This window comes from Vulpes lagopus, chromosome 1 (genome assembly GCF_018345385.1).
Source record: "Vulpes lagopus strain Blue_001 chromosome 1, ASM1834538v1, whole genome shotgun sequence".
Classification (NCBI taxonomy): Eukaryota; Metazoa; Chordata; class Mammalia; order Carnivora; family Canidae; genus Vulpes; species Vulpes lagopus.
In genome coordinates this window covers 88,582,540-88,595,405 of record NC_054824.1, presented here as the reverse complement: position 1 = coordinate 88,595,405, position 12,866 = coordinate 88,582,540, and the positions used below count along the sequence as shown (strand labels likewise).

At 31.8% G+C, this 12,866-nt stretch overlaps 1 protein-coding gene across 1 annotated transcript in view; it reads left to right on the top strand.

Annotated features, from left to right (window-relative positions):
- The window catches only part of NECTIN3 (nectin cell adhesion molecule 3), a 120,385-nt gene that overhangs the window by 47,085 nt on the left and 60,434 nt on the right, over positions 1–12,866 (top strand). Inside the window, exons 3-5 of the mRNA XM_041726056.1 lie at positions 209–505; positions 3,223–3,340; positions 7,203–7,354. Of these exons, the coding sequence (XP_041581990.1) occupies positions 209–505; positions 3,223–3,340; positions 7,203–7,354 (567 nt within the window). The remainder of the gene's footprint in view (positions 1–208; positions 506–3,222; positions 3,341–7,202; positions 7,355–12,866) is intronic.

The window sequence follows — 12,866 nt, the reverse complement described above, 5'->3', positions numbered from 1 at the left end:
TCTTACTGAACTTCTTGTTTGTCTTGGCTCATGATGTTCTTCTCTTCTTCCAAGAATCCAGTGGGTGTTGGCATTACTTAAAAGTGTGTGTGTGTAGTTTTTATATGCATTTGCCCCTAAGTTTATGAAATATGGCTAGATAGGGCTTGGAAAGGTGTAATATGTTATTTTTTGAAATGTAACTAATTATTTTTTAAAATTTAAACAGTTGAACCCACTGTGAGCCTGATTAAAGGGCCAGATTCTTTAATTGATGGAGGAAATGAAACGGTAGCAGCCATCTGTATCGCAGCCACGGGGAAACCAGTTGCACATATTGACTGGGAAGGTGATCTTGGTGAAATGGAATCCACTACAACTTCTTTTCCAAATGAAACCGCAACAATTGTCAGCCAGTACAAGGTGTTTCCAACCAGATTTGCTAGAGGAAGGCGGATTACTTGTGTTGTAAAACATCCAGCCTTGGAAAAGGACATCCGATATTCTTTCATATTAGATATCCAGTGTAAGTAAATGATAACATTTGCTTTTTAAACATATGCATTTTAATTTTCTTCCTTCGACATAATTCTGTGTCCAACTTGTTAGTTTGAATATTTAGTATTCGTATATTCTTACAGCTTTTCCTTGTTGACATTTTCTTTCTTAATTTTTAAAAATATCTTCATGGAAATTTCATTTAACTGAAATATTTTTTATTTGTAAAGAATGGATAGTGACTTTAAAGTTGCTCTCCAACTTAAAATTATTTAGACTTACTCTTTTTTAGACCTTGAAAATAGGCTGGACAATTGTGGAAATTTATACCTCAAAATGTGCAATACTTAGAGACAAACAGCTACTTTTCCAGTTTGATTAATTTAGCTATGATTCAGTTCTATTGATGCTATCCATGATGTTTTCAGTAAGAATTTTTTACTGCTTAGATGCATTTTAGTTTGAAAATAATTGTTTTTCCAATGCTGTTTTTCATCTGATTTTATTGATCGCGTTGTAAGATTCTCATATTGTAAGACAATATTTTAAAGACATCGTTAGGATAATAACCATTGTAGATAAGGTTCAAAGCTTCACCCATCTTCTATTTCTATTTTTTGTTAGGGATGCTCCATTGTCTATAAAGTTTGTATGTATATATGTATGTGTGTATACTTTTTCCTGTACATTATCTCAGTTGTTGCTATGTTGTTTGTGTAGCATTTACAGTTTTTGAGAAAGAAAAAGTGATACTGCTTATAACAAGGATATGAAAATTAATAGGTTTTTAAAGGAGATATTATAGTTTTTGTTCTTCATGTTATATTTTTTGATAGGACATACATGGAATTTTAAATTGCACGTATTCGTTACACTTGGTATAATGGTTTCTAAAGCTAATTCTAAGAATCTTTTTCAACATTTATAGGGTTGAACTTGGGAAGTTATCTTACATGAATGTTATTGCCATTTTATCCTTGAGTGTGGATACCTTCTTTTCACTTCTCTGGAGAATCCAATTAAAATGTCTCTTTTTCCTTTTCCTACCTTACTTTCACAGACTCTTAACTTTTTCCTTTTTCTTGTAAAATTCAGATCCCAATTGTAAGTACTATTAATCTTTTCCTCATATATATATTGTCCTTCCTTATATCTCATGACTGAAATTTTCAATTTGTATTATGTACATTATGCTTTTTTTGGTTGTTTACTTGAATGCAATCCTTAATGTATACAATATTTCTTTTAATATAAGACTTACATAATTATGGCTTAGATTTATTGGCTTGCTCCTAAAGTGTTCTTAGAGTAATCATGATTTTTTTCCTCTTTTTAATTGGGACCTATAAAACATGTAAACAACATTTAAGGAGATAAACTCTTATATCCAAAATTTAGATCTCAAAATTTGGAGGTATTCTTTGGGATGCCTTACTTTTAGTACCTGTTCCCTCCTTCTATTAAAAGAAATTAGACTCACAGATATCTGTACTGTTGTTTCAGCAACATTTTTAGTACCAATTGTGTGTTACAAAAATGTTAATTCTTGGTATTTATGAAGCAGTCATTTCTTAAAATTACAAGGTAATTATACCTTAGGAAAAGTTTAATTTTTTACACCTTTTTTTTTTTTTTTTTTTTAATTTTTGTAAACCTTGCTTGACAACAGATCAAGCTTCCCTGACAGAATTAAACGGACCTGGTCTTTCTCTAACTTCCCCATCGGTCATGTACTATTTACCTAGTTTATTCTGTAACTCATCTTTAAGCCTTTATGACCTTCCTCAGCCTCACCCCCAGTCTAAATTAGGCCCTTCTTATCTGCTCTATATCATCCTATTCTTTTCCTTCTTGGCTTTCATAACAGGTTTTAGCTTTTAAGATTTTCTCTTCCTTATTAAAAACTATTAGAAAATAAATTTTATGAATACAGAGTTTGTATGTATACCAAATGCCTAAAACAGTGACTGCCATTTACTAGGAGTTAAACAATATGATGGTTGAATGAATGATTTGTATTGGATTGTATAGTTTGAAGGCATAAATTTCTGTTGCTGGTAGAAAGGGATAATTGCTTATTTAACTAATTATATTTGTGATTTACCAAAAGATGTTTGGGTGCATTGATGGATGAAATTTCATGTTTTATGACAGTTGAGGCCACAGATAATTTAACTTTAATTGTAATTATATCCATAGAAAGTTTGTGTCACATCTCTACTTACCCGTAGACTATTAATTGTAACACAGGAAATCTAATCTCTGTAATTGACTTTGTATCTTTTAGGGGTGGTGACTTGGTATAAGTACCAATGCCACATCTTACCAAATTAAGTAATATAATGTATTTCCACTGTTCATAAGTTTACATTTTTCATAATGGGACTCATACTTTGTTCTTGGTGATGTAGGTTTGTGAATATCCTTACATTCAGTGTTCATAATAACTAGAACTGTACATGATTATAGTTGTCTGGTGTGTGGGTACTCATTGTCCATTCATGCACTCATTCTTTCGGTCAACTAATATTTTTGTTGTTGTTGTTGTTGTTTTTTTTTTTTTTATTTTTTTCGGTCAACTAATATTTATTGACTAGTGTCTTCCACTCTGGTTATGTGTTTTGACAGGAGGAAAAATGATTTCTATTCTTCTGAAGTTTAGTCATCATGTTAATGCTTTGTCATTATATATTGCATTAATCATTAGCAAAGGGTAATTTGTACTTTTATGCATTTATTTTATAGATGCTCCAGAGGTTTCAGTAACAGGCTATGATGGGAATTGGTTTGTAGGAAGAAAAGGTGTTAATCTCAAGTGTAATGCTGATGCAAATCCACCACCCTTCAAATCTGTGTGGAGCAGGTAATAATGTCAGATACTTCTAAAGATAAAATTATTTAAAAGTGAAAATTATTCTTAAATACATATTTATTTTTAATCAGTGTAATACATGATGATCGTAATGGCTGAAAATTAAATTAAGGATGAGTGTTCTCCTGTCCCACCTCTTAAGGATGAGTGTTCTCCTGTCCCACCTCTTCCCTACCTTCCTACCCCTGCAGTTTTGTTCTTAAGAGACTAGTTTTTAGCCATTTTAGCAATTCCTCTGGTAGTTAACCATCATTGGTCTTAAATTGTTACTTCTTAATACTATAATGTTGACTTCTTACTATAACAGATGAAAATTTAATTTTATATCTACCCCTTCAAACACAAACATACTGATATACATATTCCAACCATAATAAATCCTAATGGAATTAAGCCACTTTTAGTTAAACTCTATAATCAATGTCTCCCTATGACACATAAATATTATTTATTGACAGTATAGTATACTAGAATTGTTTTATTTTGTCTAAAATCTTTGTTTTCCTTAGGCTAATAATTCTTAGTCTCAAAGAATATCCTTAATTCTCTTTATCTGTGAAATTTCAAACTGTTATACTAAGGTTTTCATTTATATTTTTCAGTATTTGGGGTTCCCCTTTAGTCTTGAGACCTGAATCTCTCAACTGTGTATAGTTTTTTTTTCATTTTTTTGACCATTTCCCCTTCTTTTTTAAATTTGCTTCTACTAGACCTTTCTTATTGTTCAGTTTTTTTGTTCTACCTAGGAAATTTCCTTCACTTTTTCCCCCCATTGACTTAATTGATTTAAAACATTTTGGAGGCATATTTTTTTTTCATTTTTTTTAAAGATTTATTAGAGACGGAAGGCAGAGGGAGAGGGGGAGAGAGAGAGGGAAGGGAGAGGGGGAGAGAGAATACTCATGTACACGCCTGCAGAGTGGAGAGCCCTGGTCCCAGGACACCGAGATCATGACGTGAGTAAAAATCAAGAGTTGACACACTTAATGATTGAGCTACCCAGGCACCCCCACATTTTTTATTTCTAAGAGCGTTTTCTTATTTCTCTTTGATTTTATGGCATTTTTTTCTTATTTTATGGCTGTAGTGTCTTGCTTCTTCCTAGAAGCACCTTACTAAAGTTTATTTCCTCTTCAGAGAGTTTTTACTGCTGCTTCTTGTCTCCTTTTCTTCAAGTACTTTTGTTTTTTGTTTGGTTTTTAATTTTGTAGATATTCCTTCATTTTCTCAGTTGTCCAATCATTTCACAGTGATGCATTAAAAGAAAATAAAATCCTCACTGGAAATTCTGTCTTTGTAGTGGGGATTACTCATTAATAGATTCCATTTAGAGTGATCAGTTAGAGTTATTTCCCTGGGGAAGCTTCAGATGTCACTCAGGAAGAGTAAAAGTCTTTTTTTGTGGCCATTCAGTTTATTTATTAACCTTCATCCTTCTTTCTAAAACATAAATGCCTAGTATCTTGTACAGTTTTGAAAGGAGTCTGTTTTTTCAACTTTCAGCTGATGTCCATAATTCTAGCCCTTTGCTTCACTCCGGCTTTCTGTAGTAGTACAGTGAGTCAGACTCTAAATCTTGGGTTCCTTGGACCAAAGTCGTATACAGCTTGGAAGCACTTCTTCAGCCCAAAATGGAGCTTCTCATCCTTGGCGCTGTTAACATTTTGAGCTGGATAAATCTTTGTTGTGGGAAGCAATCCTGTGAATTGTAGGATGTTTAACAGCCTCCTTGGCCTCATACCCACCTCCCCATTGTGAAAATCAAAAATGTCTCCAGACTTGTCAGTTGTCCCCAAAATCATTCTTGATTGAGAAATAGTGACTTAAAGCATATATTGTTTTTTCCATTGGTTTTCTGTCTTCTAAAAGTTTGTTGAAACATCTTGTCTGATGAATTCTGCATCCTGTTCTCTTGATCCTTGTGGCTTTTTAATAGCATTTAATTCCTTTACTCTTGTTTTATTTGGGATATTGTGGGAACAAGGAAACAGTATATTAGGTCAATCTGTTGACCTAATTTTAAAGTTTATAAAGTAGAGAAAGTTTTTTTCATTTACATTTTCTGAAAAGTGGAAAGAAGTCATTGGTTATGATGTGTGGTAGATTATTTCTAAAAGTCATACAATTCTGAGTTCCCTTTCTTGTATTTGTACTTGGAGATGCCTTTTTGAGTAAGACATCTTACCTCTCTAATTCTTTGTTTCTTCACTGATAATAGTACATCATAGAGTTGTGAGGGTAGAGACAATGAATATAAACAAGGTTAACATAGGTAAAATAGTATAGAAGGTGCTTTGCATGTCATTTGGTGTGAGTTTAATGTGATGGATTTTTCTGACCATGGCTTATTTGAATAAGCAACTTTAAGGGATTATAAGCCATTTTTATATTTCTCACAAATAAAGGAAATAGAATTTGGGCATCAAGGTGCAGAGAGATAATTGGTATTTCTATATACTCTGTATTTACTCTCATCCTCCTAGAAGTTCACCTTTTGAAAGCTGATGCTTGTACAAATGTTCTTTTCAGAGTTCTTGTAGAAGAAGGTTGAGTGTTTTTGTTTTTTTAAACCATGTAAGAATATTGCCTTTTTTCTCCAATGCTAAATTAAAGTTCCTGCACTGTAAAATATTTTATTGATTGTTCTTCTACCTACTACCATTGGATTTGCAGAACAGAATCATTCCTCATATTGTCCACTGTTGGCTCTGTTTCCTTCTACTTTCTTCTTATTTTTTGTTCTTATTCTCTTTGTAATTGCTTGTCAGTCTTCTGTGTATTTAGATCATTTATAGCAAGGACCAAATCTATTTACTTCTGTATCTCAGCAAACCAGCAGAGCAGAGTATGGTTAATATTAAGCTCCTAGTAATTAAATAATGGATGGCTGAGTGAATGAATAAATGAACCTTTTGAAAATCTGCTTAGCTCAAACCATAATATTTGAGTGGTTCACTTGACTTTTTGTCCTCTTAAAAAATAACTCATGGGCTTTAGAAATAAATTCAAAATAAATACATCTTGGTGTGTGCTTTTTGGTACCCTAAGGTTGCCAGTATGAAATATAACAGTATACTTAGTTCCATTGCAATGAATGGCTTTAGAATTGTCTTAGGCTTTTATTCCTGTTGTGGTTTATAGTAATGTATACACTAGGATAGGACCTCTTAGCCAAGTTAGTATAGACACCATTTTAAAAAAGTTATTATTGATGCCAAATGGTACCTTGGTTTTTACTGTCATAGATGCCCACCTTACAAATGAGATGATTTTATATGAAGACCCTTTTTTGATGCTTTAGAAACTAATCGTCTCTGAATGGGGCACAGTATAGATTTTCTCAGTGTGAATTGGTGCTTTTTAAATATGCTGCAAAAGGTGCCAAGACATTATCATGTACTTAAATGAGATGGCTTTTCAGTAAGAAATTTATAGGTATATTATGAATTCACTGATGTACTGAGAATTATTTTTAATTCTTCTGAAACTGCATGTCTTCAGATAATATATTTTTCTAATTTTCCAGTTTTCTGAATGTAATTCTTTAAAATCACATAATTTTTTCTTTCCTTGCCTTCCATTCTAATATGTTGGCCTACTTGGCACTTATGTCAGTTGGTATTTTGAAAGAATGGGTATTCTCTTTTTGAAAGAATGGATATTCTTAATGGATTTTATCAGTTTTTTTATTGAAGTGAAACTTTGTATCATATACTTCCATTTCACAGTGAATTTTACCTAAAAAATGCCAGTTCTTTCACTAACCTCTTAAAAGTGTACGTCTTGTGTAAATAGCTGTCAGTGAATAAAGTCTGAAGATATTTAAAATAATTTCATCCTTTTTAAAATCTAGGTTGGATGGACAGTGGCCTGATGGTTTATTGGCTTCAGACAATACTCTTCATTTTGTCTATCCATTGACTTTCAATTATTCTGGTGTTTATGTCTGTAAAGTGACCAATTCCCTTGGTCAAAGAAGTGATCAAAAGGTCATCTACATTTCAGGTAAGTTACTGTCTACTCCCAAAATGAGTTACTGAAATTATTCCACTAATTGTAATCATAACAACACTGTATTCTCGCCAGTGATTTATATTTGCTAATGTACAGATTCCTCAGTGTGAGTTTTTCCAAATAATCTAAAAGAGATGTGATAAAGTAACCCTACCCAAGATACATATGTAAATTGGCACTACTTAAAGAAATGTCAAATGTTGATGTAGCAAGCTTATATACATTTTAAGACCTTTGCATATAGTTAATATTTCAGTTCCATAGTATTAAGTATTCCTTTCATAGATTGTATGTACTTTTCTAGGCTCTTTGATTTTTATACTGAGAACAAATACTGAGTTTGTGTGTTATTTTGGTGGCTACTGTGAACACAGGTGTCTCATAAAATGGGCTATTGACTTTGATGACCTGACTTATTAAATAACATAGTTTGTTACTTAGTATGGAACTATATCATATTGGGTTACTGAGAGTGAAGTAGGAGTGCTACTGAAAATGTTGTAATGAAATAAAATTTAAGATGTTTCTTATTGTCAGTCCTTAAGCCACTAAGAGCTTAGATTTTTCACATTCCGTTGGTTTTGCTCTGAATGTTTTTATTAATTTGAGTATATAAATTCGGGTACTCACAAAATAAAGTTAGAGCTAAAAATACATTTTTTTCATGGGTATGGCTATAAGTTATCAGTATAATGCTCATTTATAAAAATTATATAAAAATATTGTGAGTACCTAGTTAGTGACTGCAAGAATATAGAAATCCTCATGTCTAAACAATGGAAAATTAAAGGAAAAAGGAAGAGAACCTTGAGAAAAGCAGGTTTGTATGGCAATTATGTAATTATGAAAACTGAATAGTTAAATTTTTAGAGAAATTTTAAGCTTGCTTTAATGTTCTATTCTCTGTCTTTGTATGATCAATCTAAAAACAGTCCCCCATATTATATTCTCATGGCATTTCCCACAATTTGTAGTTGTATACTTGCTTGTGTACATATATCTATCCATCCTCATATTTAATCAATTTGTATTTGCTTCATTTACCACTGAATACTCAGCACTTAGTGCCTGGCATATGACAGGGGTGATGCAAATATATTTTTGCATGCATCTCACAAGAAGCTTAGAGCTGTGGACAGCCCTAGCTAGCCCTTTATGCCGGTAGCAGTGCTTTGGTAGAAATCAGAATGAGATTAAATATTAGTTTATTTGTCTTCCTTCTTCCTTTAAAGATTTTTCTCTCTTTCTTTTTAAGGATCTTAAAGCCACAGGAAATGCGTATTTAAAACTTGGTTACCTAAGGACTACTTACTGTGTTTCTATAATACAAAATTTGGTGTGGGATATTACTTGTAAATCTCAGGCTCAGTTTGTTATTATGTAGTCATTTAAATATTGAGGCTCAATTTGGACATTATTATATATACTGATTCTGTTGATGTGACCCTAAATTTATATCTTTTGGCATTTTGTATCCATTTCCCAGTATTTTCGATGTATGTGTCCAACTCCCTATTAAAATCACTAACTCTTTGTAGAAGTATAAATTAGCACTTATAGCTTAACATTCAAAACTGAGGTCCTGATCTTTCTTCTGCTACTTGCCACCAAACCTCTTCCTCCATCAGTTTCCCTCCTTTCTGCCATTGGCAACTCCATCCTTAGTTTTGCTCAGGGTTTCATCCTTGATGCTTATTCTTGATTTCAATTGTTCTCTCATACCCCGTCCAGTCCATCATCAAATCCATGGCAGCTCCTCCATTATGATATATGTAGAACCTTTCTAGTTTTCCACCTATATTGTGAGTATTCTGACCCAAGCCATCAGCAACCCTTACTTCATTATTAATATAGCCATTTAATTTCTGTACTTTAATTTATCCTTAAAACAGCAGCCAGAATGATCATTATAAAAGGCATGTCAGATCATGTCACTTCTTTCCTGCAAACTTTTCACAAACTTCTCATTTGACCCACAGTGAAAACCAGATCTTACAGTGACTTACAAGGATCTGTACATGCTCTGATCCTAGATTTTCTCTCTGACCTCATCTCTTATATCCCTTACGCACTTGGCCTTGTCCTGGCCTCCTTGCTGTTCTTTGAACACAACAGGAACTTTGGTACCTTAAGAGTCTTTGACTTGCTTCTCCAGCTGGAAAGCTCTTCAGGTATCCTTATAGCTCTTGCCCCCACTTCCTTTAGGTGTTTGCTCAAGTATCACCTTCATGACTATAAATAAAATTGAAACCTCTTTTACCCCTTTACTCCTCCTCTGCCTTATTTTTCTCTATGGTATTTACTGCCACATAATATCTACGTATTTTATTTATATGCTTTTCTGTTTTTACTTCTACTAGAAATAAGTCCTTTCATCTGTTTTACTTACTACTGTATTTCCACCATCTGCAGTAATGTTTGGCATGTGATAGGTGTTCAGTAAACTTTCCTTGCATGAATGAAAAAATTTGTTTGAAAAGAAAACAAGAAAGAAAAATCCAGAATGTGCTTTTATATAGCTTTATTTTGTTTGACAAGGTAAATAACATAACACTGATGATAAACTTCACACATTTTTGGTCAACCTCTACTAAGTCCTAAAAGAGGGGAAATAAAATTTTAAGTAAATAAGAAAAATCAATTAGTTGCTGCTAAGTACTTTAGAAAACATTTTATGAGATGATTTTAAGTATTAGACTTTACCTTTCTATCCAGTCTTTAATATAGTACACTATGTTGAGCATAGTTAACTCCTCTGAGAGTTTCTCGGAGGATATTAAATATCCTAGATATAATACTGCCTGTCCATAATGACTAGTAAATCCTAATAGGCTTTTATCAGAATAACAGGCCATAATTCACACAGAGTAAACAATTAAGCTGTTGACCTTTTTTTATTAAAAGTTATATGTACCCTTTTTCCTCTAGAAAAAAATTTTAATTCAGTATTAAAATTGATATTCAAAAATTTAGGAAATGATTTTTAAAAATATTTCTAAAATGAATGTATCTTATGCCTGGAGACTAAAAGATCTCAGAACAGAGTAGAGTTAGCAGCTCTGAGGGGAAATTGTAATTTTATTCTACCCTTTTTTCACATTGGTAAGTGTAAGATTTGGGGCAATAGGTGATTGATCCAAGAATGCAGCATTCAACCTCAATTACTACTTGTGGAGTTACAGTGAATCTTTGTTCAATACTAAATGACTGCTGCAAATTGTGTTTTTCTGGTTGTTTTGGTATGTTTTCCCCTAATATTTGTACTTTTCTTAGAGAATAGAGAAATAAATTTTTGAGTCACATAACTTCCCCCATGCCTAAAACTCAAACTGTATCCTATGCAAATCTTGAATTTTGAATCCTATTGATTTTACGAATTAGGTGCACTATCTGGCATAAGAATCCAAATATAATCAGTATTCTTTAAATTCATAGATTTTGTTTATTTAAACAACTCCTATAAGTCTAAGAGAAGAAAATCGATTTATTTTTTTAATATAGTAGTTATTAGGCTAAAATATCTTTTATAGCTACAAAAGCCTTACTGGACTATTTGTTTTCCTGTTTGGCAGAACTCTATTTGGGGGGGGGGGGGGGGCGGAATAAAACTTCTTCATTTGATTGTCGAGAACTCATAGTCTCGACTAGTTCATTACATTAATAAAATATTCGCTTATCACACATTCTGCAAATAATATCAAAAAATACTGTCTGAAGAAATAAGGAAAGCTGTGAGGAAGGATTTTAAATTATGACAAATAAGTAGCTATTAGTGATTACAAAATAATCTGTTTGATTCCTTACACAAATTCTAATTCTCAGTATAATTATCTTGGATCAGGGCAGGAATGAGAAAACATTAACAAATGTCTTGTGCCTTGTCATATGTCCATTGCTTAAAATACAAAATAACTAAATATTAACAATAATCCCTCTTCAGTGGAATCAATGGGGCAATGATATCTTTATTTGGATGAGGAAGGGTTGGCAGGTTAAAAAATTTCTAGAACCACTGACAAAATTTTATTTTGTTTTATTTTTATTTTTTTTATTTTTATTTTTTCACTGACAAAATTTTAAAGTAGGGTTTGTTTTTTGGTTACTCTTTTTTTTCAGTTAGGGTCTTTGAAAGCTGTATTTTGTTATATCTGAGTTAATTAGTGGCCATGAATCTGTGTTTACATAAAGAACATTGCAAGTAGAAATAAGAAATACCAGTTAATCTTTTTTTTTTTTTTTTTTTTTTTAAGAGATACTTAGTAAAAAAGTGAGTTACATATCTTGGTGAGAGTTCAGGTACATGACTATTCTGAGAAAAACATCATTTCATTAAGAACTATCAAGTTTAAAAATCTTAACATGCACAAAAATGTGTGAATTACAAATAATTAGGTGATTTGTGCTTCTGTTTAAACATGTTGATACCAGTTTATTGTAATATTTTTTTTCTTTGGAAATCATTGTAAAGATGACATTTAGTATTTGAAAACCCATTTTCCTACCACCTCAGAAAATACATGAATTGTCTTGCAGATGATTAATTTTTCATTTATTTCTTTAATATCCTGGTTCTCTGGAGTTGCATTATATGATAGGCTTTACTACTTTTATACTAGAAATGATCCTACCATTCCACAATTTTTTTTAAGATTGAATTTATTCAACTAGTGAATAATATGTTCTTACAAATTAAAACTCTTCCTTGATTCACTTACATATAATATGATAACTAATATGCACTTCAAAGTACTTGGCAGGATTGCCTGTTATATTGGTTTAAACTCATAGGAAATTAGTTATGCTGTACTTGTTAATTTTATATTGTACTTGCTAAATTTTTACCACATTCTGTACATATGGCATTCCGTGATGAAACCTGTTTCAGTAAGTATTTTTCTTTAGCTTGTAATTTTAGAATAACTTACCCCATGTAGATTTAGTATTTTTCTAACAATCATTTTTTAAAATCTCTCAGTACCACTCATTTAAAAATTAATTATAGGAGATTACCATTTGAGTCATTTATTTTTATCAAAGAAGAAATTCAAGGTTTTTTAACTCATCCTTTCTTCAAACTCTAGAGTTTTGTGTAACATGACCTACAAATACCACTTAATTGAGAATTAACCGATCTTTAATTTTTACTATTTATGTTTAGTTGCTTTTTAATATTAATGGCTATTTACTCTGTAATCTAATGGCAATATACAGGATCATTTGCATCTAATATTTAAGTATTATTAGAATGTTCTCTCTAAAATATTAGCTACTCTTTGAGATTCCATACTAAAGCAATGTGACACTAAATTTTGCAGACATGGTTGAAATTCTTCAATTACTTAAATGTTTGAATATTTTACCCATGGGATATAGACATGGTGATGGCATTTTATAACACTTGATAACATGTTTTTACTTTGTCCTTGTCTGTTAGTCTCATTTGATAATATAGCCCATTTGGCTAACACAGTTTAAACATGCTTTTTATTTTTAAATTACTAAA